The 27,709-nt window shown below is 38.0% G+C and overlaps 2 protein-coding genes across 6 annotated transcripts in view; one reads left to right on the forward strand and one right to left on the reverse strand.

The window, feature by feature from the left end:
- ASCC1 (activating signal cointegrator 1 complex subunit 1) overlaps positions 1-16,080 on the reverse strand; it is a 95,157-nt gene extending 79,077 nt beyond the window's left edge. For 3 of the 5 annotated variants that reach the window (XM_065922533.1, XM_065922536.1, XM_065922537.1), the window contains exons 1-5: positions 15,964-16,080; positions 14,002-14,137; positions 12,975-13,074; positions 8,774-8,871; positions 3,728-3,906 (exon numbers count right to left, since the gene is read on the reverse strand). In XM_065922533.1, the coding sequence (XP_065778605.1) occupies positions 3,728-3,906; positions 8,774-8,871; positions 12,975-13,074; positions 14,002-14,113 (489 nt within the window). In that variant the 5' untranslated portion in view covers positions 14,114-14,137; positions 15,964-16,080. The other 2 variants (XM_065922534.1, XM_065922535.1) reach the window with 2 other exon arrangements.
- Positions 15,745-25,719, forward strand: ANAPC16 (anaphase promoting complex subunit 16). Its single transcript, XM_065922538.1, has 4 exons — positions 15,745-15,895; positions 18,764-18,932; positions 23,935-24,009; positions 24,901-25,719. The coding sequence occupies exons 2-4, from the start codon at positions 18,791-18,793 to the stop codon at positions 25,014-25,016; spliced, it is 333 nt and encodes a 110-aa protein (XP_065778610.1). The 5' UTR covers positions 15,745-15,895; positions 18,764-18,790; the 3' UTR covers positions 25,017-25,719.
- The last annotated feature ends 1,990 nt before the right edge of the window (positions 25,720-27,709 follow it).

The following is a 27,709-nucleotide window of genomic DNA, read 5'->3' on the forward strand; positions in this document are numbered from 1 at the left end:
ACCCATGTATTCCAATTCTAAGAATTTATCCCAAAATGTACCTCAAAGAAACTGTGAGCCAAAAACACAAAGGTGTATTTACAAAAATGTTCACTATAGCATTATTTAATAGAAATAATTTCCTTTAGTGGTCCATCGCAAGGGATTGATGAAATAAGTTGGGTACATACATAGACTAGGATCTTTACAGCACCTAAAGGCACCAATTAGATTTATATATATTGACCCAAAATATGTTGTTAAATCAAAAAGATAGGGAGGTCCCTGGTTGCCTAGTGGCTAGGATTCTGGACTCTTCACTGCTATGGCCCTGGTTCCATCCCTGGTCAAGGACCTGAGACACCAAAAGCCACTTACAGCCAAAAAAAAAAAAAGGTAATTAGAAAACAGTGTGTGTAACAATTTTAATAAATATATATAACACAAACATATGTAAATTTTTTAATGTATGAGCCAACTTTATACCAAGAGATCTTTCTTATAAGGAAGAGAATGCTAAGACCACTCCTATTTTAGAGATGAAGAAACTCTCATCAGAGATGTCAGATAAGTGTCAGAGCAATCAAAATAAGACTGAGACCCACATGGTCTTTCAGGAAACAACTGATATCTCAATGAACAGGTATACATTCTTCAAAGTAACCAGAAAGGAACTCTCCTCAGTTGGAAAAATAAAAGCAGAGTACCAGTGGAAAATGCCTGCATGGTTTTATAGCCATTTGCTTATCGGTCTAACATTAGAATAAAATACAGTAAAACTTTCTTCCATGTAATAGGTAGATAATGGTTCCTTATTTACTGTTTTATGCTGTTCTTACTTCCCTGCTGTTATCAAGATCTGATTTAAAAGCAGGAAGAAGACATGTCAGTGTGGAGTCTCACTGAGAGCAGGAAGGAAGTACTTGGGACTGATTAAGGCCAGCATGATACACATAGTGGCCAATCTCATTCCAGCTGAGTTAAAGTAATCATTCCAATATTTATTCCTTTTCAGCCGTGCCAGGAAACAAAAGAAAAGTGAGAAACATTCACACGTATACAGAGAGCAAGAGAAAAAAAAAGGCCAATTATTACAATCTGCTTGTCACATATCAGGTATTTGTAATATTTCAAAAAATAAATAATCATTGAGCTTCAATAAGTGGTATTTATAAGGTAAAACAATTCCAAAACTTACCAGCACAACCCCCACAAAATTTATCCAAACCATACTGAAAGTTCAGTGTTTCTGATCTTCTCCTACCCTACCCTCCACTCCCACTGAGAATGAGATCATCTTGCTATGAAATTTTAAGGGGAAAAAAGATACTCTGGTGGTTGACTAATGACAATTAGTAATATTCTGATGGCTTTCTAATCATATATATGTATGCATGGATACACACATACGTATAGTATTTGAGTACTGAACTTACAGATGTACCTTTGTTCTAGCGCATAAATGCCAAGTAAGAAACTTTGAGATTATACAGTTCTGTACTGTCTACTCACATTTGCCCAGTCTGTATCTTCTTATCATCTTATATAATCAAGTTGATCAACTGTCACCCCCATCCCACAAAAGTACTTGGATTCAAATACTTCTATATCTGCATACTTATATCTCACTCTATCCTAATACCTAAAGACCCAGCTTGAGCAATATGGACAGGATGGACAAAGGAAAGGAAAAAGAAGAAAGGATCTTACAAAAATTCTCACCAAATCATTTTTGCTGACCTTGCCCACAACTATCAAATAGAGCGCTCATCTACTCTGAATACTCCAAGTAATACTAATACTTTCAACCTAATCAGTCATAAAAATATCAGGAATAGCAGTTACCTTTTATTAAACATTTCTTATGTATCCAGCACCATGCTGAGTACTATATGTTATCTCATTTAATCCTTCCTACAACTCTCCAAAGCAGGCTGTAAAAATTTGGAGAGTTTCACTTGTTCGAGTCAATACAGATTGAAGAACCCAGAATCAGATGTAGGCCCATCTGTTTCAAGAACCAAAAAAAATACTAACCACCATTCTATTTTATCCACACGCTTTTATTCCTCTCTTTACTACAAGATTGAGAAAACACAGTATGGACACCCATATGCAAAAAAATGAACCTCGACCTAAACCTTACAACTTAAACAAATACAAAAATTAACTAGATCACAGATCTAAGTGTAAAAAAGCAAAACCATAAAAATTCTAAGAGAAAACCTTTGCGACTTGGGGCTATGCAAAAAGCCATTAAAAAGTTCAATCCATAAAGGAAAAATTAATAAAATGGACTTCATCAAAATTTAAAACTTTTGCTCTATAAAAGTCACTGATAAGAGGATGAAGAGATAAGCTACGGCCTGGGAAAATATTTGGAAATCACATATCCATGAAACGACTTGTACTTGTACGTGTAACATTTACAAAGGAACTCTCAAAACTCAGCAGTAAGAAAACAATTTTAAGTTGTGCATAAGATGTGAACATGGGCTTCCCTTGTGGTCCAGCAGTTAAGAATCCACCTTGCCTGGTCCAGGAAGATCCCACAGCTACTGAGTCCATGCGCTGCAACTACTGAAACCCACATGCCTGGCGCTTGTGCTCCACAACAAGAGAAGCCACTACAATGAGAAGCTCACACACTGCAACAAAGGGTAGCCCCTGCTCACTTCAACAACAGAAAGCCTGCGTGACCAACGAAGACCCACCACAATAAAAAAAATAAATAAAAATATAAATCTTAAAAAAAAAAAGTCAACACATCCCCAAAGCAGATATAAGATGGTTAAAAAACACACAATAAAAAGATGTTCAACATCATTAGCCATTAAAGAAATGCAAATTAAAACCACCATAAGGTATCACTACACACTCATTAGAATGGCTAAAATGAAACTGCCAACACCACCAAATACTGGTAAGGATGCAGAACAGCTGGAATTCTCTTATACTTTTCATGGGAGTGTAAGGCAATAAAGGCATTCTGAAAAACAGTTTGGTAGTTTCTTATGAAGTTAAAAATACACCTACCATAAATCCCAGCAATCCCACTCCTGAGTACTTAAAGAAATGAAAACTATGTTCACATAAAAACCTGTACACAAAACAAACAAACAAACAAACAAAAAAAAACCTGTACACAAATGTTTATAGTAGTTCTACTTATAATTGCCAAAAACTGGAAACAAATTAATGAAAGAGGATAAACTACTGAAACACACAACTCAGCCATTATACTTAGGGGAAAAAAAACAGTCTCACATACAGTACATTCTCAGGAAAGACAATGCTAATAGTAACCAAGAAGGGATGAGTGATTGCCCAGATTTCGGGTGAGGAAGAGGTGACTCTAACAGACAACATGAGGGAGTTTTTTGGGGGAGTACAGCTCTTCTGTATCCTGATTGTGGTTAAGTGGCTACAGAAATCTATACATGTGTTAAAATGCATAAAAATACACCCACAAGGTGCAGAATGGTAGGTACATTAGGATGATCCTTTTGGGTCATCCTTTAGAGGATATTTCTGTAATACATGGAAACGTATGTGCTGATACATCTGTAGATACCTTTTTCAGTTCAGAATTAAAAGAAACCATCAGAAAAGATTCCCTTTTTCAGTGGGAGAAGAGATTTGTATATTTCTACTGTTTGAAATACAAGCCATTTTTGTACTCTTCCTTATACTTGAAAAAGTATAAAAAAGTAGAAAAACTTTTCATTTTGTTCTATTTGTTGCTTACCATGGAGCACTTCTCCAGTACTTCCTCCTGGAATTTCAGAAATCGTTCCTGAACTTCAGCTTCATTGAGGAAAAAGGCAAGGAAGTGAGTGAAGGGCTGCTTTCTTCTAAAAGTGAGCAGAAGAACATCAATCCGAGTTCGGGCTGAAATTACACCACTTCGATGCTGGCCAGTGATTACTGTAAGCAAAAATGAAAAAAAGATTCAACACGCTCAAGGACCAACAACTGGTTGTAAAATAGGTGACCTCTTAAAACTGTCATCTCTGGGGAACAAAACTGTCATGAATGTGTACACGATTCTGAACAGCAGACAGTACCAAAGGTAAGAAAGCTGTTAATGAATCCAGTCTAAGCAGAATGAGGTTTAAATGGAATAACCTTAAGACCACCTGATGAAGCAGGAAAATGAATTCAAAAGCTACAAAGCAATCCCTCATACCTTGCTAGTATGAATGTAAAATGGTGCAGCTGATATGTAGAAGTCTGGCAGTTCCACGAAAAATTAAACAGACAAATATCACATGACCCAGGAATTCCACGCCTAAGTAGAAACTCAAAGGAAGTAAAAGCAGGTATTCAAAAAAAAAAAAAAAAACTTGTACAAATGTTCATAACAGCTTTATTCACAACAGCCAACATGTGGAAAAACACAAATGTCCTTTAACCAATTATTGAACAAATAAGACGTGGTATTAGGTATTACCATACACTGAAATACTATTTGGCAAAAAAAAAAAAAAAGGAGTGAAGTAATCATACAAGCAAAAACATGGATGAATCTTGAAAACATTATGCTAAGTTAAAGATGCCAGACACAAAAGACCACATATTGCATGTTTTCAAGGATAGGAACTATCTAAACAGGCAAATTCAAAGAGAGAGAAAGTAGATTAGTGGTAACAAAGATCTTGGGAGTAGTGAGGAATGGCGAGTGACTGGTTAATGGATATGGATAAGTTTCCTGGTTAATGGATATGGATAAGTTTCCTTTTTGGCTGACAAATGTTTTGGAACTAGACAGTAGTTGTTCAGCAACTGTAAATGTTTCCTACTCCAGGGGATCTTCCCCACCCAGGAATCGAACTTCGAGTCTCTTGCATTGCAGGCAGATTCTTTACTGTCTGAGCTACCAGGGAAGCCCGTAAATGTACTAAATGCCACTCGATTCAACACTTTAAAGTGGTCTAAATGGTAAATTTATGTTGTATATATTCTACCATTTTAAAGAAAAGAACAATATATTACAGAGAAATTCAAACAATAAAAATTAAGAACAAAAAAAAGTGGAGTTTTCTGTTGTGTGAATTTTACCTCAATTTTAAAAAATACTGTGACAAAATTTGTAGTGATTTGCTATAGTAAAAGAGCAAAACAGAATCTGCTACAATATATATGATCCTACCCTAACTATATGAAAAAATACAAGGTTAAAGTTAAAATGTTTATCTATATCTACATTGTATATATGGATATCAAATTTCCACACCTTAGTGTAATTTGGTCTTCTCTGATCTGGGCTGTCTTTATACATAAATGAAAATAAAGGGAAAAACCACAAAACCTTATACTACAATCTGTAAAGAAAAAAAAATCATTTAAGGATTACATAACCTCTGTTTAATAGAGATTAAACCTCTAGGTTCCAGAACTGGCAGTGCTTGGTTCAAAACAGAAACTAAGGAATGATGTAGAAGATAGGAACAATGAACAAAACTGGCATTTCAATGGAGTATTTATTAAAGAGGAAAGGACAGATTTCTGAATTAATAGTAGCAAAATCTGCTACGTACTTTCAAGACCACAAAGCTTGCTCCTTCCAAGCAACTGCAGAAGTTAAACAAATAATTCCATTTATTTGTCCTAATACTTCCCATTAAAGCATTTGAAATTTTCTATAAGAACAGCTATTTTTTTTTAATAAAAATGAATTTATCATACCCATTTTGTTGTAAATAAACAAGATGGAAAAGAAGTAAATTGTGAATGAACTGGGATTCCAACGATAAAAGAATCTGCCTGCCAATGCTAGAGACTAAGGAGACATTGGTTTCATCCCTGGGTCGGGAAGATTCCCTGCAAGAGGAAATCGCTACCCACTCCAGTATTCTTCCCCGGAGAAACCCATGGACAGAGGAGCCTGGCAGGCTACATTCCACAGGGTCACAAAGAGTCGAACGCAACTAAGCAACTGAGCACTCACGCACGCACACACGAATGAATTAACAGAAAGCCTAAAAACTGTTTGCCTAAACAGAAAATTGACATAAGTCATAACAAAAAATGTAAGAGAGCTTCCCAAATGGCACTAGTGGTAAAGAACCCACCTGTCAATGCAGGAGACATAACAGACTCAGGTTCAATCCCTGGGTCGGGAAGACCCCTGGAGGAGGGCATGGCGACCCACTCCAGTTATTTTTGCCTGGAGGATCCCAAGGACAAAGGAAAGGAGCCTGGCTGGCTACAGTCCATGGGGTCGCAAGGAGTCAGACATAACTGAAGCAACCTGGCAAGCACGCACAAAAAAATTAAGAAGTAGAGACATGGTATTTTTTTGATGATATAATTTTATTTACAATAGAATACTTTGAGAATCCAAAAGATTCAAATGCCCAGTGAAGGGAAGTGTCCGAGCAGGCATTCAAATAATGTGCCATAGAAATACTGACAAAGGCGAATTCAATGGTAAACTGGAACAAAGTTAAAGTAAAGTAGAAATTATAGTTATCCCTGCACACGGGAAAAAATATGGTAAGAAACTAAAAGAAAAAGGTATGCTGGGGAGGAAAGCTTAAAACTCCTGTTTATATTTAGTTCTACAAAAATTTAATACAAAATACTGTATCTGTCCTTTTGCATTAAGAAGGTAGTTTGGCAGAGAATAAGACTAGTAAGATGTTTTCATATTTTTAACACAGAAAACTGCTACGGGCATGTCAAAGGTGCTCAGACTTATTTCCAGAAAAAGATTCGAAGTTGAGCAAACAATGACTAAAGAGCAAATATGATGAAGTTAGAAATATTCTAAAACTACAAATATCTGAGAGGACCAGAATTTACTTGACATGGGCCTAAGGACTACAAGAGATACAGAGGAAGAAAACAAAGGCACTGATGTGGAACTTTGTAAAAATCAACTGAATAACTAAAATGACGAAATCATTTTAAAAGCCTGGAGAATCTCATGGACAGAGGAGCCTAGCCAAATACAGTCCATGGGGTTGCAAAGAGTCGGATACAGCTGAAACACGCACAAAAAAAATCATTCTTATATCCCACTGCCTGAGGCTTCAAAACAGACTAGACCAAATTCTTATCTAGAGAACAAACTGAAACCTACCAGATCATTTTCTTCTCTAGTTTCTCTAATTCAGGAGAGGCAAAACTAATTACAGCATATACCACACCAATGCAACTGCAGTTTTGATTTCACATCAGAACCCAATTTACTGTAACCAGTAAATTCAATTTTTTTATATACTTTACTTCCCTACAAGACCAATAAGCCAGTTTATCCTCTTGTTTTTCAATTAAATTAGTTCCACTAAATTCTTTCTTTTAACAATTAAACACCCTTATTATTCACACTGAAATATTTTGGCTTTCTAAGTCAATAACCTGTCTAACCTTTTCTGGATAAGTTTTGGAATGACTCCAGTATCTTAAAATGGCTAAGGTCTTCACATTTATTGCATGTTATAAATTTTTACCAAAATAAAAATTATTAGCCATCTGTTACTATATGCATAGAAAAAAATGGGGAACAGACTCAAGTGTTAGCAACAATTATGGCTGAAGTTCATAACATAAAAAACTTGTTTATACTTTACATATAATTTCTACAAGCTTTTTTTTTGAAAGCATGTATTAATTTTAAAATCAGATAAAGGATGAAATAAGCTTTAATGCAATTAATAAAATTACTTCAGTATTTGCAACCTGAACTTTAACACTTAAAGAAAGACGCAAGCTTTTTTTTTTAACAGTAATTCTAATGAACTAAATATCTATTTTAAAGAGAAATCCTTCAAAAATGTCATTAAAGTTGTGAAGTTAGTGATTACTCATTACCAAGGGGCTGGGGGAAACTCCAGCACTTCACTGTCCAAAATAGGAGCCCTCATGCAGCTAGTTAAATTAAAAGATAAATGAATTAAAATTAAATAGAATTTAAAATTCAGTTCCTCAGTCACATTAGCCACATTTCAAGTACTCACTCACGAGTGGCTAGTGGCTCTTTGGATAGTGCAAACATACAAAATACCCACCATCATGGAAAGTTCTTCTGGACAGCGCCACTCTCAAGTCAAGACAGTGCTGCTACTTATCTGCCACAGTGATTATTTTACATAGAACAAAATAAGAAGAGTACTTATAATTCTTTTCTCCTAAAACTTAATACAATCCATAAGTGTTTATGGAATATGGATTATTGGAGGCTGCTGCACTTACCTGACGCTGAAAAATTCCTACTGTTTTAAAAATTCTGTCCCTTCTGTATCCCTCACTCAGAGTCACTTTACAACACAAGCCTATGCCCTTCGTTCACATAGATGCTTTAGTACAGAACTTTCTGACATGGCTTCTATTGCTAAACTATTCTTCCTTACCTGAACACTTACTTGAATCAGACTGTTGTTTTAATTATTACTCTTAAAATGTCCTTCCTAGTCTACAAAGCAAGATAAAAACAAGATAACTAATAGGGAAAGGGCTGAGCTTCATTTCAAATTTGCTGATCTCACTTTTTTTCTCTAATTCTAACTTGAAATAATTCACAAACTCCATTTCAAGCTACTGAAGCATACAAGAAATCTCCTAGTCCACAACAAAATCTGGAAGCTTTATTCCATCAGTGTGTAGTAAAGTATCAAATTAAGGCCCAGGTACCTGTAAGTACATCTTTCCTCATCTGAGAGACTGATACTGATATAAAAAGGACAATAGCTACAGACCCACATAAAAAATATAATCATCAAACACCTCAGCTGGGTCACATTATTCCATACACATACAAAAGTGACTGCAAACATATATAGAGTCTCACCAATTTCTCCTTCTTGTCCAGGCTTAGGAATGCTAATGGAAGTTTTGGTCTCCACTTCTAGTTTCTTTCTAGTGTCCCCTCTCTTTCCAACAATATGCCTATAATATAGAGAAAGTTAATTAATGTAAGTCAAAATATACCAGAATAAAGAACTCTAACATATTTAAATCCTATGTGGCCAGAGATACTCTCTCATAGAAGAGTGCTTCAGTAAAAATTCAGTATTCGTAGAGGAAATTACAAGTCATATAGCTTTATAGAACATGTTGCATTATATTCACTGACAAAACAATGTCCTACAGCCAATTCAAAACATAGAAAGAATAATTATACCCAATGCCTGTTTGCTTCTCAAAACTAGATTCAAAATCTGGGTCTGCAGTTAAGTGAAAGAAAAGCTAGCATAGTCTCATTGGCCACTTGAATGGGTCTACAGTTTGAAGAGGGAAAATCTTGCCCTCTTAGAGAGCAAATTAACTACATTTTTAATTCATCCTACGGGAATTATCCTTCATTAATTAAATAATGCTAAAGAGCTTAGCAAAGAGCAGGGTCCACCAACCAAGACAGAGGCAAGCACAGAAAGAAGTAACCCTCAGGCTGAATTCAAACACACAGACATGTCTTGTCTGGGAGATTTCACCTAAAAATTGGGAAATTTCACCTAAAAAATACAGATTTTTAAGTTCTTTCAAAAAATTGGGAGATCTGACTACTCAATGGCAAAAATAGGCTGGAACATGAGCTCATTTCTGAAAATGGAATATGAATTCATCACAATCCCTGCCACTTCCTACTGTCTTTTATTGACTCAAATCATCTATTGGCTCATATTACTTACCTAGGCCTCCTAGTATAAATAATTCTGACCATCCAAAGCTATATTCTGGAACCCATAGTAATTAGATGTATCAAACCAAATGAGACTACCGGATCCCAGGAGAAAAGTTTCAGAGTTTACACAAAGCACCAAGAGACCATCATAGGACCATAAAATTAAGAGAAAAAATTTCCTCATCAACAGCATTTTGACTTCGATGATTTCAGTTACAGTACACAACAGCATTGGTGACTATGCCTAAAATTCTGTATTTATTTTTACATGGGATAACCAAGTCTGATTATTTCCATTAAGATTTACTGTAGTAAGCCAACTTTTTATAAAACAAGATGTTCAGAAAAGGACGGGAACTCCACAGTTTCCATGTGGTTTTTCTCTGTGTTGAGCTAGGGACTATGTAGCACCAACTCCCTCAGCCTTTGTCTTCCCAGGTCTTATCAATAAAGGGGTGTTTTCAGTCAGGTTCCTGTTTGTTAGCACATGCCTAGTGGACAAACCTCTCATAAAGTAGTTGGCTCGAAGTGTTATTAATAGTCTAGGCACCTTAGAAAGGGAAGTGGTTGAGGTTAAAGAGGCTTTAGAAGCAAACAAACCTTGGCCAAGTCATTTAACCACTCTTAGCCTACTGCTTCACTTACTTAAAAAAGTGGAGTGAATAATACCTAAATATCATAAGGCAGACTGTAAGGATTAGATGTGATCATATATAAAAGGAATGGTACATAGCTCAGTACGGCCCATGTCATCCTCATTAAACCCATGATGGCATCCTTCCAGTTAAGAGTACAGACAGACCCAAAAGAGGTTTACACAGAAAGTCTAAAGCATTCACTAAAATAATACAGATAAACAGTGAAAGGATGACTCCTTATTGTATAAGTGGAAATTCTTGCCAGATTAAGTGGTTCTCAATCTTGGCTACACACTGGAATCATCTGGGTAGCTATAAAAACTAATGATGTCTGGGTTCAGCTCCCAGAGATTCAGACTCAACTAGTCTGGGGTACACCTAGGTATTGGGAGTTTTTAAAACTCCCCAGGTGATTCTAATGTGTAACTGAAGTTGAGAGCCACAGTATTAGACCTCGTCTGTGGACATGTGCACCACTATTAGACTTTGATTATAAGTTAGTTTGGTCAGGTAATTTCTTCCATGGACCAAATAAACTTACATAAATGAGTCTTAAGAAAGAAATTTAAAAAAATTAAAAAAAAAAAGAAATCTTCCATGTAGGTCAATTATTTGTCAATAAGACCAAGAGGAAGAGAAGGAGGGAAGAAGAAAGCAAAAAAGAAAGAAGTCTTCCTAGTAAATATTGTCTATTAATTAGGATTTAGCAGAACCAATACTTAATCTAACATGCAAGTCATCTGGAACAAAGTAAGTATTTAGAATATATAAAATTCAAAAGGTCATATGATTAGAATCAGACATCTAAGGAATCTTTACATACCTTAGCAGTAACAAATATATACATTAAGGAAGACATGTTGCATTGATTTTTGCCAGGAATCTGAGTCACAGCTTTCTAAAATCATGTTTCTTAGAAGAAAATGTCACTGAAACCTGAGAGGAAAGTGAGCTGTCAGGATTAGCATTTGGTTTCTCATTTGGTCACATTCCAGGAGAGAAATTTCATCCTCAATAGGTGTTTCAGAAAATTCTCAAGTTGAAAAAAATGCAACTATTTGCCTCTTGGAACTTAAAGGTGTATGATTCTGTATTTGTAGACTTCCTCTCATAGAGAAGTATGCTGCTGCTGCTGCTGCTAAGTCACTTCAGTTGTGTCCAACTCTGTGCGACCCCATAGACAGCAGCCCACCAGGCTCCCTTGCCCCTGGGATTCTCCAGGCAAGAACACGGGAGTGGGCTGCCATTTCCTTCTCCAACGCATGAAAGGAAAAGTGAAAGTGAAGTCACTCAATCGTGTCTGACTCTTAGCGACCCCATGGACTGCAGCCTACCAGGCTCCTCCATCCATGGGATTTTCCAGGCAAGAGGACTGGAGTGGGTTGGCATTGCCTTCTCCAATAGAGAAGTATAGACAGACTTTATTCATCTGGTACAACACAGAAAAACAATCTATGACTTCCTAGACCATCCTATCTTCAGAAGTGCAAGCCCAAAAGAAGTCAGTCAGCCACATAAGCTAACCATATTAGTGGTTAATAAAAGACAGAATATGATCAACACGCAGGCAAGTAGGCACAGACTGAAAGGATCACAAAGCTTCCAAGCAATTTAAAACTAAAGTTGATTCTGGAAAAAGCATTTCAGTCTTTGACAAGAACTGGAGGACAACAAACAGACACATTCCTACCTTCAGGTAGTTTTCAATCTAGTGGAAGAAACATCAAACAGGAGACAAATAAATATAAACATTACACTTGAGAAATGCTATAAAGGAAAAGTAGTGGTGTTATGAAAACATATACTAAGGTAATCAATGTGGTGGGTGGGGATGCTGGTGTCAAAACAAGCTTCCCTAAGGAAGGAGAATATATTAATAACTAGGTAATGTAAGGAAAGGGAACAGCATATGCCAAAACTAGAAGGTAGGAAGGAACCCAGCACATCTGAGGAACTGAAGAAAACCAGTTAAACTTAAGTGCAAAGCCAGGGAAAGAGTGGTGTGAGTTGAAACTGAAAAATGCAGGGCTGGCTAACTCATGTTCAAGATTTTGGCCACTGCTCTAGTGGAATAAAATTCCATCTTCCATGGAAGAATGTTAATGAATTTCAAGCAAAGGTAATAAAATAATCAGGTTTTCCTTTTAAAAAGATTATTCCACCCTCAATATGAAGAACTGATTGGAAGAGAGCAATAATCAATGTGGAGTGACCAGTAAGTAGGCTATTTGAAATAATTCACAGAAGAGGTGGACTTCCCTGGTGGCTCAGGCGGTAAAAGCATCTGCCTATAATGTGGGAGACCTGGGTTCGATCCCTGGGTTGGGAAGATCCCCTGGAGAAGGAAATGGCAGCCCACTCCAGTATTCGTGCCTGGAAAATCCCATGGACGGCAGGAGGAGCCTGGCAGGCTACAGTCCATGGGGTCACAATGAGTCGGACACGACTGAGAGACTTCACTTCACTTCATAGAAGAGGTAGCAGAATGGCTATGAAGAAAAAGTGGTGGATTCAAAAGATACTTAAGAGGCAAAATCAACAGGACTTGGTGATGTATGTGGAATGATAAAACTGATCTGCAATTAGTCTTTAGAAATTCTAGGATGTTAAACACTAAACCATTTTGTCACTAGTAAGTACTGTAATAAGTGTGGAAAAGAGAAGAATCAGCTTCCTTCTAAGTCTCCTGGAAGTGCCTTCCCATGAAGCTGCCAAGGGGCATCACTCACTTGTAGAGGAGACTGGGGGCCTTCACAGTACATCGGAAACCTTGTGGGGTCTGCACCACCTCGTAGGTTTCACAGGGCTCTTCCGCACACTCCATGAGGCCTGTACAGAAACCATAACATCTCGCTCAGAGCTGTTGCTCTGTGGACAAGTCTTTCTTCTCCTCAGCTGTCCAACCATTCTTGACGTTTAAAGAAAAGCAATACATACACACAAAGAACAGCCATACACTTTACACTGAAGAACACTGCTCCAACATTCCTCCTCACCTGCTCTTAGACAAAAAAATAAAGTATAAAAACACATGACTATTTTAAATCTTCCAATCTTGGAACCTTGGGAAAGGAGTATCTACATACCACTATTTAATTGTTTTCTCCCAGAAATAAATTTTTTGTACTATTTTACAGAGACATAATTCACCTAAAATTCATCCTCTTAAAATGTACAACTCAGTGGTTTTTAGTATTAAGACACAAAATCACTTCAATGAATGAGGTAGGAGTGATACTGGAGAATTTACTCCATACAGCCAAGACAAAGAGAAAACAGGAGGCTGAAATAAAAGAGCTCAAGGCCCCAGGGCTGAAGGGAAACAGCCACGTGGGTTATGTATTTGAAACTGCCTGTATATAACTGCAGAGAAGAAAAGAAAAATTGTGACACAACAATAACAGTTAACATTGGGCATATGTTCATATATTTCAATAATTTATAAAAGCTAGTTCACAGCTTTACAGATAAAAGAACTTAATTCTGCCACAGATAATTAATTGTTAATATTAATAGCTAACTAAAATTACCCCTTATTACATTTAAGCCTCTGCAAAAAGATGAGACACAGCTTAGCTTATGAACTGAGAACACCTCATCAAACAAACTCACCAGCCCCCTCGGAATCAACAAGGGAGCTGAGAGGCCAAACATGTCAAATTTCAGGGCTCACACAGAAACATTGAAACAAAGAATTGTTTCTACAATAAGGATAACTTTGTACTTCTAATCTGACCAAAGAGCAACTAAGATTACCTTGGTAATAGTCATCATCTTCTTCTTCATGTTGATAAGTCTGTTCTTGGATGGGATTCTTCCTATAAACCCGTCCACCAATCTTTATAAGCTGTGGACGTAGAACTTCCATGATTATGAGGGTCTATACACAGGCCTACAAGGACAGAATTGGGCATCAGTTCATAGTACATCCTAAGCAAAAGCATTACTGTTTCCATTAGATTTCCCCTATCTAGAAGCTGTTTTATCAAGTCAATTGCTGCATTTTCCACTACACTATTCCACTCCTGGCACACTCACGAGAGTAATTTGCAAACTATTCAGCATTCCTCAAAAAAGTGATTACAAGATACTGAGCCTGCCCATGACTTTGGAAGAGAGACTAGAGGTCTCTTCATTACTTTAAGCTAAAGGGAGTAAAATTCAACCTCTGTGCTTATCTGAACATTTGTGAAGTGTCTCACCCTCTTACCCAGTATGAAAGTTAAGAGAATTAGGGATATTTAATACATTTATCCTCAAGGGGAGGACAAAAAAATCCTTAACTACTTTTACAGCAGCTAGAAATACATACTCAGCAATTAGATCCAGTTGCCTATCAAAACAAAGTTAACATATGACTTAACCAACATGGTTCTCCAAACTAACACATTGCTGAGGGAAGGAATTCAATTTCTGTAGGTCACTGCCGAAAACTGTACATCACTCAGGGAAAAACCAAGTTTCTAGTCACCACTTAAGGAACTAACAATTTAGGAAACAAAGCTTCTTAGGGTTAGCTCTGGCTATGTTTAACCAAGGTTCCTACCACATATGGTACATGGTCTTGAAGCCCAAAATAACTTAAGCAGTCCCCTTCCAAAAAGATCAATCTTTACTAAACACACTAATGCTCAATCCAACCTCAGGAAGCAAATCGCTTTCACTGGTAATTTGCTTACAGAACCAATGAGTTAGTTTCGTGTTGTGAGAAATAACAATATACAAGGTAAACAGACTCGAACATCGAAAGAGGAGGCATAACTAGCAATACTTTAATGACATTACACCCTAATATTCAATTTCCCAGGACCTCTCAAAAAAAAAAAAAAAGGCTCGCCACAAAAGTAGATGTCAGTGTCAGGGTAGGTCCTCAAACTAAGCTCTGGAAGAGAGCGTTGTCTCAGAGATAGCAAACTCTCCATCTGCCTTTCCTATAAGGCCCTGGGCTACAAGACTGCTCAGGAGGAAGGATGCTGCTGCTGCTGCTGCTAAGTCACGTCAGTCGTGTCTGACTCTGTGTGACCCCATAGACGGAAGCCCACCAGGCTCGCCCGTCCCTGGGATTCTCCAGGCAAGAACACTGGAGTGGGTTGCCATTTCCTTCTCCAGTGCATGAAAGTGAAAAGTGAAAGTGAAGTCGCTCAGTCGTGTCCGACTCTTCGCGACCCCATGGACTGCAGCCTACCAGGCTCCCCCGTCCATGGGATTTTCCAGGCAAGAGTACTGGAGTGGGGTGCCATTGTCTTCTCCGGGAGGAAGGATGGGGGAATAGCCAATTTAATCCTGCTCCGTGGTGGTTTGGAGAGACAAGGAGGAAAGCAGAAGGCCTACAAGGTCGGGAGGAAAGATGAAACCCTGAATCATACAAGCGAGCAAAAATCAACCCAATACGTCAAAGCAAGCGAAGAGAGGACCCCGCGGTGGTAGGAAAACCGCTGTAGTGAGAGAACACGAAGGACCCAGAAGGTCTCTCCCAGAACCGGGTCGCCGCAGCTCTCCGCCCCGGCCACGCCCACCATTATACAGGCGCGCGCACGCCGCAGCCGCCGCGGGCTCCCTCCACACGGGCGCGAGCACGCCGCCGCCCTAGTCGTTGAAAACGCAGCCGCTTCAGTTAGGGGCGGGGCTGTAAAGTGCCAAAGCCGCTGAGGTAAGTGGTCGAGGGCTCAGGGACCCTCGGGAGCTTGCTGGAAAGGGAGCTGATCCCTGGGATCCTACCTGCAGGGACTAGTAAAGTGGAGAAAGGAGGAGGAGGAACAGGAGCCTGCCGCAGAGGGCGTGTAAAAGGAAATTTCCTCAGGCCGCACGAGGCAATTGCGCATGCGGGCCAAGCCATGGCGCCTGCGCAGTGGGATGGCGCCAGTGCTGTCGCCCCCTGGAGACCCGGGAGGTGGGGTGAGGTGGAGGTCGGCGTGGGTGTAGGGTTATGGCTTGGAGTTAGCTTGGGAACAGCTGACATTCTGACCCATCCCCTCCTCAGCCCCTTTCCACCCAAGCTGTTTTTAGCTGCGGCATCTTTTTGATTGGTAATCCAGCTATTTGGAATGATTCTGATGATGGAGTTTAATGATTGCTTGTCTTTTTGATAAGGAGACTTTTTAAAAAGGATTCTTTTCAAGAATATAAGCCTGTATCTGCTAGGAAGGAAAGTGGTTTATGAACACGAGGTCAGCCCTATCATGCATGAAGTAAATGTGTTGATCATCCTGTCACTGTGAACACAACCATGCAGTATCTCTGCTCTCCTGTAAGAATCTCTACTGCCAATAGTTCCAGCTTCCCTTATTGGGTCAAGTCCCAGCTTATTTCATCGTTAATATTTAAATATTCAACAAAACTTTACTGAGCACCTACCTTGGGCTTGGCAGCCTAATTGGAGAAACAGTTGTGTAAACAGATCTACAGAATGAGGGAGAAAAACCAGTAAAGGACCAACCCTCCTGACATCAAACTTTTCTATCCTCTGCTAGCCCTGTGTTCTGTCATTTGTTCCTTTTTCATTCAGGAAACGCTGTAATCCAGGTTCTGTGCTAGGCCTTGAGAGTAGAAAAACAACTCCTTCCCCTTTTCCTAAGAAAAGGGTTCTTCCTAAGATCATTAACCTTAAAATGAAAGTATGGGGTGCATTTTCCCGCTTCCTGAGCATGCACTTTCCATTCTAAGAGACATTTGACATCGACACTCTGTGTCAAACGGAGAGAATTAAGACTTTTCCCATGAGTGTGTTGAAACATAATAAGTATGAAAAACTGGAATCTGCAGAGGAAAAAAAGATTCAGGACTAAATATTCATTGGTAGTTTTGGATAGCTGTCATTTACTGTGCCTATAAGTGTTCCAAATGCTTTAGTTATGTTTACCTTCCTGACACCTATGATGTAGGTACTATCATTATCTGCATTCTATAGATGAGGCAGCTGAGGAACAGAGAGGTTGAGTGATTTGTCCAGAATCAGACCGCAAATAAAGCCAGGATGTGAACCTGGGCCAAGAGGCTTCAGAGTCTGAGCTCTTAATCACTGTGCTGTTTCACCTCTCACATAGTACATGTTGTTTAGTCACTCTGTCATGTGTGACTCTTAGCGACCCCAGGACTATCGCCCACTAGGCTCGTGTCTCCCCATGGGATCCCAGGCAGGAATACAGGAGTGGGTTTCCATTTCCTTCTCCAGGGGATCTTCCCAACCCAGGGATCGAGCCCATGTCTCCTGCATTGACAAGTAGATTCTTTACCACTGAGCCACCTGGGAAGCCCATATAGCACATGACAATGCAATAAAGCCATTGCTTAAAAAATGGCACAACAAATAAGCTGAAGTCTGTATGCCTATGGGCAAAATGGGGGGATTGGATTAGATGATCTTTAAGGAATCTTGTGGTTCCTGTGAAATGTTAACTCATTTAGCAAACATTTATTTAAATCAGCAGCTACTTGGTATAAGCCAAGCATAATGTTTGGTCTTGGTGATCAGAATGCCTGCTTTTACAGAGCAGTTCCAAACTAGGGTTTATTGAGTTTCACTTTAACTTTGGTTACCACCTGCTGGTAGCGTTCAAAATTTAACCTAAATCTTTAAAGCTAAAAATTACTTAGGTAATCTTTCCATCTCAGCAGAAAACTGCTTATATGTGTTAAAGTTAGTGCTAATTATGCACTCCACTTTTCAACCCTGGCTGTTTTATGTCTTGAATGATAGTTCTGAGTTTGAAAGAAAAACTGTTCTTTTTATATTGAAAACATAAACCTTTTAGAATCTTCTGTAAATATGTAGTGTAAGCTTCTATTTTGTTTTGAACTCTTTAAAGGAGACATGTATTTGGTACAGATTTTCTCATTTACATTTGGACCTTTTGATTTTTTAATTTGATATAGTATTAAACACTCACAGCCCCTCTAATTCCTAATAGGCGGTGATTATAAGATCATTCTTGAATATTTTGTTCCAGTTTTGGGACGCCACCGAGTGATCAATTTGGGTATTACATTTGGATGAAAAAAATTGTTTTAATTTAATGAAAGGGCCAATATGTATTTCCTAACCATTCCTCTTCCTTGGGAACAGAACACAGTGTTATTCTGGAATTTTATTTGGAAAATTTTATAAGTGAGTTTCTTGGTGTGGCTTGGTCAGGATGTATCCAAGACAAACTGTCCCATGAGGCATGGTTGTTTTATCCTCATATAATTTATTTCCTCAGTCAAATTGCTACCTTGGCACTGCCATATCACCGTTTCATAACCCATAAATCACCCACAGTCAATCCCAAATGACATAAACAGTTTGCTAATGGTAGGAAGTAGTGTTTTAAGTAGAAAAACTAAGAATAAACATATTTTCACTTAAAATCCTGAGTGACATTTTGGCCCAAGAAGCCATAAAAGATCGTGGGAGTACAGAGGGTAGAAAAATTTGAAACTAATTCTTGACTAAACTGTATGCTGACTTTCATGGTAGCTGGAATGAAATGTCAGTCTCACTTCCATAAACTTGCCAATTGCTGTTTTTCTTTCTCTGTAGTGAAGTGAGAATTCTACTAGAGAGGAAATGGCTGCCTCTTCATCATCCTCCTCAGCTGGTGGGGTCAGTGGAAGTTCTGTCACTGGATCTGGTTTCAGTGTCTCAGACCTTGCCCCACCACGGAAAGCCCTTTTCACCTACCCCAAAGGAGCTGGAGAGATGTTGGAAGGTGATCTCATGCTGCTTTTTGCTGAATAATTGGATTCAGACCTGCAATGAATATTAATTGTAAAGAAGCTATTAAGTGGATTAGTTACAAGTTTGTCCTGATTTCAGCTCCACATTTCATCTCTTGTCCTCATTTCAAAATATCTTTAAAACACAAATCTTTCTCCAGAATTAGAATTTTGGAACTGAAAAAGACTTTGGGAATCATGGAGGTCATTTAGAGTTATTTAGATCCAGAAAAGATAAAGTGATTTGACCATGTGAAAAGACACAGCACTTGGGCCAGGAATTCCATTAAACTCCTGCTCCAGTTTGCTTTATCTTGGTACCAGTCGGCTTCCCTGTTGTTAGTAGGTTTCATATATATTTTTTCTAATATAATTCACCTACAGATAGATGAAGAGATTCTGAGAGAAAATAAAAACCAATCTACTATTCTTATATGACCCACAACAGAACAGTGCGGTGTGATTTCTCAAGCACTGGAGCTGGATTTGCATCAGATCATCCCCCATTTTATTCAGCACACATTTGCAAACTGGCTGGCCAAGATCAGGGCATAGCCTATGAGCATGAAACAACTTTAATACCTAGAATTCATCAGGTTCATGTCACTTTAGGAGATGGACCAATAAATTCTTAATAGAGAGCATTAAAACCTCCTGAAGAGCTTATTTAAAATGCACATTTTGGCTAGAGATTCCAAATTTGTCTAGGTTATAGCACAGGAATCTTCATTTTGACTAACATCCAGGGGAGTCTCATGAAAGAGGCCCTTAACTATTAAACTATTCTTCATACCTTGGAAAAAAAAATCAGCAAAGAACCTATTAAAGATTCAAAATCTACTTGATTCTAGCACATCTGTGCTTAATTGTATATTGATCCTTTTTGCTTTAAATATTGCAAATTTCAGTAAATATACTTAAAAATTAATCTGGAAATATCTGAGAAAGGCACAGACTGTAGTTAAGAGTCAGCTTTTTGGGGGTGGTCTTCATTTATATCAGGTATAACAAAAAGCAGAGGTTTGCATTAAGCCAACGCAGACAGAAGAATCACTTGTGACAGGAAAACATAGGAAGACTGGGACCAAACATAGGAAGACTTTTTAGAATTGGTTCAAATCATTATTGGTGAAGTAGACAATCAGATATTGTAGTTAGTGATACATATGAGGTGTATGTATTGATACTTCTGTCTTTGCCCTTTTGTGTTCTTCAATTATGTTAACTGAATACTCAAGCTAACATCACTGAGTCTGGAGGTAGTAAACATCTAGGGCCTTGTTTACCATATTTGGCACTAAAAATAAATTATGACTTAAGTTATATGCTGCAGAGACCTGGTATTAAGGAAGTTTCTCCCAAAACAAATCAAAAGTTGGAGGCACTTAAATTGCTTAATGAGTTTTATGGCAGCAGAAAAGGAATCCTTATTTAACAATGAAGCCTAAGATTAAAGTCATTTAAAGTCTAGCTACAGGAGGAATTTAATACAGGCGGTACCTCCTTGGTCTCAGAGCTGTCAGCATTCTTTGTAAGTGTACACCAGATTTCTTGGAAATGTTAAAGAAGAAAGGCTTCTGAGATTAGTCTAAAGGTTGATGTTCTAACAAGTGATAGTTCTGTCCACTTTTATTCCACCCCAGTATGCTTCGTGGGGGACTGTGTTGCCTTTCTCCTGTAGAATGAATTTAAATTGAGTTTAAATTTGCAGTGCCCAGTTTTGGTTTTCTTCCTTGGGTTTAAAGTTTCACCTGTACTTTAAAGCTATTTACATTTAAGGACAAACTATGAAAACTTAGAGGTGGCAGCCCTTGAACTATCCCGAGTCAAGTGAAAAATGTTAAATTGAAAATGGTACCCTTAAATGTGAATTAAAAGGGATGGTAGATTTGGATGCATCCTCCTACTATGTTTATAGGCGGTACTATTATGCAAGTAATCTAATGCTCATGTACCTGACCATTTTTCTTACAGTACTTTAATGAAATACAGGCATACCTTGTTTTGTTGGGCTTTGCTGATACCAAGTATTTTACAGATTGAAGGTTTGGGCAACCTTGCCTTGAACAAGTATGTTGGCGCCATTTTTTCAACAGCATTTACTCATTGCCTATATCTGTGTCACATTTTGGCAATGCTGATGGTATTTCAAACCCTCCACCAGCAAAAAGGTTACATTTCCCTGAAGGCTTGATGATGGTTAGCATTTTTTAGCAGTATTTTTTAATTAAGCTATGTACATTTTTTCTCAGACATAATGCTATTGCACACTTAACAAATTACAGTATGGTATAAACATAACTTTTATATGCGATGGGAAACTAAAAAATTAGTGTGATTTGCTTTATTGCAGTGGTCTGGAACCAGGCCTATGACATCTCTGAGATATGCCTGTATGAAAATAGAGTAGGAAGAGTTGCCTCTTCAGAGTGGGAACAAAAGCAATTAGGTGCTGTTTATTATCTTAACAGGTTCAACTTGGTCTTGCCTCCTCCCAAGTCTAGGATAATAAACCCAAATAACCTGTACTTAACCTTGTGTACTAACATTTTTGTGTATCTGCTCTCTGATATCAGACACCTCACTTAAGCAGTATATTGTACAGGACTTTTCAACATTCCCCTGCCTTTGGCTAGGATTGTCTCACCCAGATATTAGTAAGCAAATTAGAGATTGTCTTCCAGTCCTGAAATGGCTCAATTCTGGTGGCATCATACGCCACTGGAGCATTAATTATCTGCCATTGCCTCTTTTCCCGCTGTGGGATAAGTCTTTTAAATGAATTTGTTAGCATCCTATTTATTGGAGTTAACAGTGGTGTTAGATTTGGACAATTTACTGAACTTTTCACCATTTATAACCTTTACTTGTCCCTTAAGAGGAAAGCTGATGTATTGCTACTTGGTGTGTTACAAAGAGTTTGATTACAATTTCTAAATGGAAGACAGATTGCCCCAGGCTGACTCCTCTCTGGAGAAATTCCAGACTTTAGATTGGTACAGATATCACACTAATAGGATGTAGCTAAGAAGCAGTGGACTTTGTGGTTAATACAGAGCTGCAAATCAGCAAAAATGTGTTCCATAGACATACAGAGCAGCAAAGTGATATGCAGGTGCCTTTTTGAAAGATTAGTTTACATCCTTTTGCTTTGAAGTTCATTATCAAGGGAAATATGCAAATGTTATAATTTAAGCATTTATCCTAATAACACCTGTGACTGAATGTAAGTGGGAGGTAGCACTTTCAAGAGCTTGCAAACAAATCTTGGCCTGGTCCTTAAAGCCAGAATCCCCACTGCCTTGTGTGAGATCCTCAAGTTCAGGATCAAACCACCTGAGAAGAGCTCTAATCCTGTGTGCCTTGCTCTTCCTAAAATAAAACTTAAGTTATAATTTGATTCTTTAATCAAGGGTATGAAAGCTGGCATACTTACACAATTTATTAGGCATAATAAATTGCATCATTGGTGTCAAATGTTCACACAGTCCCTCTTCCCATAGTGGGATTCATAGTTGTTTTCAGGCCATTTCCCTTATTTGAAAAACTCAGTAATATCATTGGCTTACCTAGATCTTTAAACTGGACAGCCAGTATAATATTCAATTAATTGAAAATTAAATTTTTGCTCAGTTTAGATGATATACTTACAAATGACTTACATTCTGCCAGAGAAATAGGGGTGGGAGGAGGGAGTGGGATCATATCCCATATGACACAATGTTTAGAAAAGAAGTTGAATTTAAAGAATAACACTCTCCTCAAAGTCTACATCACTATATGAAATTATATTTTGAAATAATACATAATATATATAAATACATAATAATTTTCATCCATATTATGTATGGAATAATTATATTTTGCACCAATTTTGTAAGATAATATTAGAAGCCCTCTTGGTAGTATATTTAAGCTATTTGAATATAGTATCTATGGTTTTTCTTATTTATCATGAGCTTCTGAAATAAGGTCTGCCTTGCGTGAAACTCAGCATGAAGCCAGAAAATGTTAGTCCTGCCTCCTTGTCACTTAATACCTGGTTGACGGCAGCAACCCATGATTGATGGGTGAGTGCTTGACACCCAGTAGCTTTGGCATGAACCGCCGCCTAAAAAAAGACAGCTGTGTCCTCTCCCTTCATTTGTTTTAGAATTTCTGCAATAAGATCCCTTCCCTGAATGGTTTCTGCTACCCCTTGAAGTCACATTTTCCTACATGAGTTCTACGTCTTTCGGGGTATGCTTTGTTGTATTAGCCCTTGCCTGATAAGGAATAACATGAACTAGCTTACGTTTCACAATCATCTTCCAAGTACTGGGGTGACTGAATTAGCTACCTTCTTATATCCAGTTCTTGGCATCAGTACAATGCTAGGTTCTGAAATTGCACCATACTCTTATCACCATCCAAATTGCAGTGTTTTGCTTTAGTTGGAAAATCAAGGTTACAATTTGCGTTTACAGAATGAAATTTCCCAGCAGTGTTTTGTGATGGTCATTGTGATGTAATTTGATATACAAAATATTGACAATAGCTATTTTTCTTCAACTTTACTTTTTAGGATGAAAACAATTAAGAGTTTTGGTGTACCTTTGTATTTTGAAAGTTTGGGGCCACATGGCCAAGTGTGTTAGCTGTCAGTGTTTGCTTGACATACAAAATAGGAGAACATTAAGAAATTGTCAGGTTAGGGTGGGAGAAATGTTGACCAGGACATCAGACTGGGGTTTCTTGTTTTTGTTATTTTAACACTATTTTTAAACTCTTGAACAAGTGTAGGGACTATTTTAACATGCTAGGTATAGAAGAAGTAGCTTTTATAACACAGCAGTGTTAATTCTAAGTGAAACAGAAGCCCTCTTTGTAAACCCTGAAAACTAGACCCTGAAAGTAAAAACAGGGAGAAGAATGGATGTGTTTACTACATTTATCAGAAGCCATTAGATTAAAATGGATTGGCGCAGATTAAAACTCTTCCTCTTCTGTTTGTAGATGGCTCTGAGAGATTCCTCTGTGAATCTGTTTTCAGCTATCAAGTGGCATCTACGCTTAAACAGGTGAAACATGGTAAGCACATGAGTACTGTGTACTTAACTGAGAATGAACTTACTAGGGAGTGGAAGGGTGGGAGAGGAGGACTTAGAAAGGTCAGAGTACTCTGTAGCAAAAACTCAGCAAGGCTACTTAAGTGGACTTCCCAAATTTTCTGCAGACAAGAACTTTCTACAGTTCTTAATCCACACATAATGTTACATTATGACTTAAATTTGAAGTCAAAGGGGTTAGTTTTCTAGGGAAGTTAATGCTTCCCACTCCTCTTATATTGCTTTTTCCACTCCTTCCTGAAACCTTCTTTTCCTCTTGTCCTCCACTGTTACCACCGTCTGCATCTTCAGGTATGTATGTAATACCTCTTGGTCTACCTGGATTCGAAGATCCTGGCAGCACCTTTTCTATTCTATCATGGCTTACCAGATCTTCATTTAAGGATCAGGGAACTCTGTTCCACCACCAAACCAGACTGTTTCTCCCCTGAGAACATAATGTTGGGTGGGCGGGTGTGGGGGGAGCTGCAATTGCTTGTAACCCTAGGTTTTTGGTTTTTTGGGTTTGTTTGTTTTTTGTAGCATACAGGATCTTAGCTCCCCAACCAGGGATAGATAGACCCAGTTCCCCCTGCAGTGGAAGCACAGAGTCTTAACTACTTATAACCAGTCACAAATTTAGTAGACAAATGGCATGGAGGATAACTACTACTATTTTTTTAAGATTGTCTTAAATAATTATCCTACAATTAATAATAAAATATAAAGAAAAGATTTAAGTCTTCTGACAACATATTCCATTACTAGAATATCGAGGGGGATAAATCCTTCTAGAAATTATTTTTAAATCAGTCATCATTTTGGTGCTTGGTGTATTATTATTAAAAAATACTATCTCCTTGATTCTTTACAGATCAGCAGGTTGCTCGGATGGAAAAACTAGCTGGTTTGGTAGAAGAGCTGGAGGCAGATGAGTGGCGATTTAAACCCATCGAGCAGCTGCTGGGGTTCACACCCTCGTCAGGTTAATCTGGCCTGGATGGTCATCTCGGGTGCACAGCAAGTGCAGGTCTAGCAAGGAACTTTTCTTACAATGTATATAGCCATCCAGAGATTCACGGCTCCATCACTGAATTGTTAATTCACATTCATACTTGGTTTCTCTGTACCTATACACAAGCAACAAGTTCTTAAGTGTGTGATCTTGCAGGGAAATTTTTTGCTTATTTGTTTAAAAAAGTATTGAGAATCGGATTTAGACAATCGACATCAGAGAATCAGGAAGTTTGAGTTTAAAAGAGATTTATGAAACTTCACAATCCAGGACACATGCCAGAATTGGCCAGAAGAAAGACATCCCTCCTGTCATTCACACAGTTCCTAGAATCCTCACCAGTCAAGTCCAAGGTCAGGATCTGGAGTTATAAAATACATTTCTGACCTAAAACCCTTCTTTTTGCAGATGAATGTGATTTCGACTCAGGACTTGTCCAAATTAGGAATTTTTTAATGTTTGGGATTTTTTCTATTTTTAGACATCTAATTCTATAGATTCTAACTTTTTCTAACCTCTTGTAGGCATGCCAAATGCTGGCAAAAAGAATTGCTTTTTGAATGTTGAAGTTCTTGTAAAAATAAAGCAGTGAGCAAAATCCTTTTAAACACAGAAATCCTGAGTTCGTCTTGTTGGTGGGCTCTGGCAATTCTGTAGCAAATAAATCCTTTGAAAGAACTCTAAATTGGTTTCTTTATCCTTTCAAAGCCTCAGGGATTTGGGATAGGGGAAAGAGGTCAAATTACTTTTGTATAAAAAGGGAATCTAAAAACCATTTCTCCTAAACAAATGGTTGATTTGCTTCATCTCAGGGATATTTGTCTTTTTAGAAGTATATGAATTTATCATCAATATCTAAGTAGGTTTTTGGCCATGATAAGGAAAAACCTGATAAGCTAAGAGAGAATCTTTGTTTTTACTCATGGGACCCCCACATCCACACTACATAGTTAGGAGAATCATTTAGATTGTATGCAAATTTTGCCCCAGACAGAATTTGCTTTTCTTCTCATTAATAACTTGTTCCTGACCTGCTTAGAGTTAGTTAATTATGAATAAATAAAATCCCAGTAGCAGTTGGCCTTAATCTCAGGAGTTCAGAATATTTTAATACATACTCCGTGACAGGGAGGTGGTGACCTTATTGAATTGATCAGGAGTCTGAGCACAGGCAAGATAAAGACCTGCACATAGCCACATAGCCCAGGCTCCAAAGAAAATCTTGGAACTTAAAACAGGTCACAGTTGATTGACAATTCAGTCCACTAACCTTGTCTCTGAAGCACATCAAAGCACAAAAATTTCCAGCCCTCAAACTCACTAATTTCCATATAATACTTCTTAACCTAAACGAGTTCCATTATTGAAAGCCGTTGAGTTTCCTAACATTGTCCTTTTGGGTATCAACCATCTTCATGATTACCAAAGGAAAAATTTTAAATACCTAGTCTGCAATAAACCTTTCAATCTTTATTTTCAGTGACAGTTCAGAAGCAATCACTAGCTTTCATTTGATTTATGTAACTATAGGACCCAGACACCGTATTACCTCGTCTTTACCCTCTGGTATTGAACGTAAAGAATTTTTTACTCTCTCAGTTGTACATTTCTTTCATGGCCTTAGAAATTGAAGAGATCTATAGAGTTCAGTGGAAATACTTTCTGAAGCACCTTTTCCAGTGACCATTCAGCTTCTCCTTGAGTGCTGTCAGAAATAAGACCCTCACTGTTTGAAGACCCCTCCCTCTCTGCACCTTTCTGTTGGTCATTATGTCTCATCCATAACCCCTATTACCATGCTCTGGGCTTGAAGATGGACCTGTTGTTCATCTTTCCTCACTTCTGCACTCATTATGTTCCAGTCACTCAAAGGAGTTAATTATAGTCCTTTCAGTAACACTGCAAGATGTGTAAAAAAAAAAAAAAAAAAAAAAACCTAATACAGATGAACTTGAAGCTCAGAGAAGGCATTACTACATGCCCAGGCTCCCTAGCTAAGTAAGTGGCCAAGTCTGGATTTGAACTGAGTATGCCAGACTCCAAAGCTGAGATTATTTTATATATAATATATAATTGAAAGGTGTATATATATATATATATATATATATATATACACACACATACACACACATATATGTATCATGCTTCATCCCACTGACCCCAACCCAGTGCCTTGTACAAAGAAAAACCCTAAAACCTTTTTTTTTTTTTTTTTAATGATAAAACGAATTAACTACCTGGAGGAAATAAACCTTATTACCACCCTCCCTGCTTCCTCTCCGAGCTTGGTGGTAAGGTGATAAGGAACAGCCTCTTCCTTTAAGGACTGATAGGAAGTAGCTATGTCAGTATCTACATAACCTTTTAGGATTTGGCATGATAAAGTTAGATGCTTAATGGATACATACCTAAGTGTGCAAGGAGGAAGACAGGGAAGATGGCAGCTAACAGCCAGGATTTCACAGACAGCCACCATCTTAAAGCTGATGGTAACGAGTGTTTCAGTGCATAAAACACTTTGCAGTTTCATAAATGTCTCATCTTGAGTCCTACATCAACCCTGTGAGATAAATGAGGCCGGCAGTTAACAGTTGAGGAAACCAGTACAGAGAAGGTAAGGTACCAAGATTATTAACCAAAGTATAGTTAATAACATAGGCCTTTCAAA

This window comes from Muntiacus reevesi, chromosome 2, assembly GCF_963930625.1.
Source record: "Muntiacus reevesi chromosome 2, mMunRee1.1, whole genome shotgun sequence".
Lineage (NCBI taxonomy): Eukaryota > Metazoa > Chordata > Mammalia > Artiodactyla > Cervidae > Muntiacus > Muntiacus reevesi.

Excerpts from the sequence above, each read along its gene's own strand:
- ANAPC16 (XM_065922538.1), top strand. The coding sequence starts at position 18,791 with ATGGCTGCCTCTTCATCATCCTCCTCAGCTGGTGGGGTCAGTGGAAGT. Across the intron at positions 18,933-23,934 it reads AGCTGGAGAGATGTTGGAAG|ATGGCTCTGAGAGATTCCTC; the intron begins GTGATCTCATGC and ends TTCTGTTTGTAG. Across the intron at positions 24,010-24,900 it reads GCTTAAACAGGTGAAACATG|ATCAGCAGGTTGCTCGGATG; the intron begins GTAAGCACATGA and ends GATTCTTTACAG.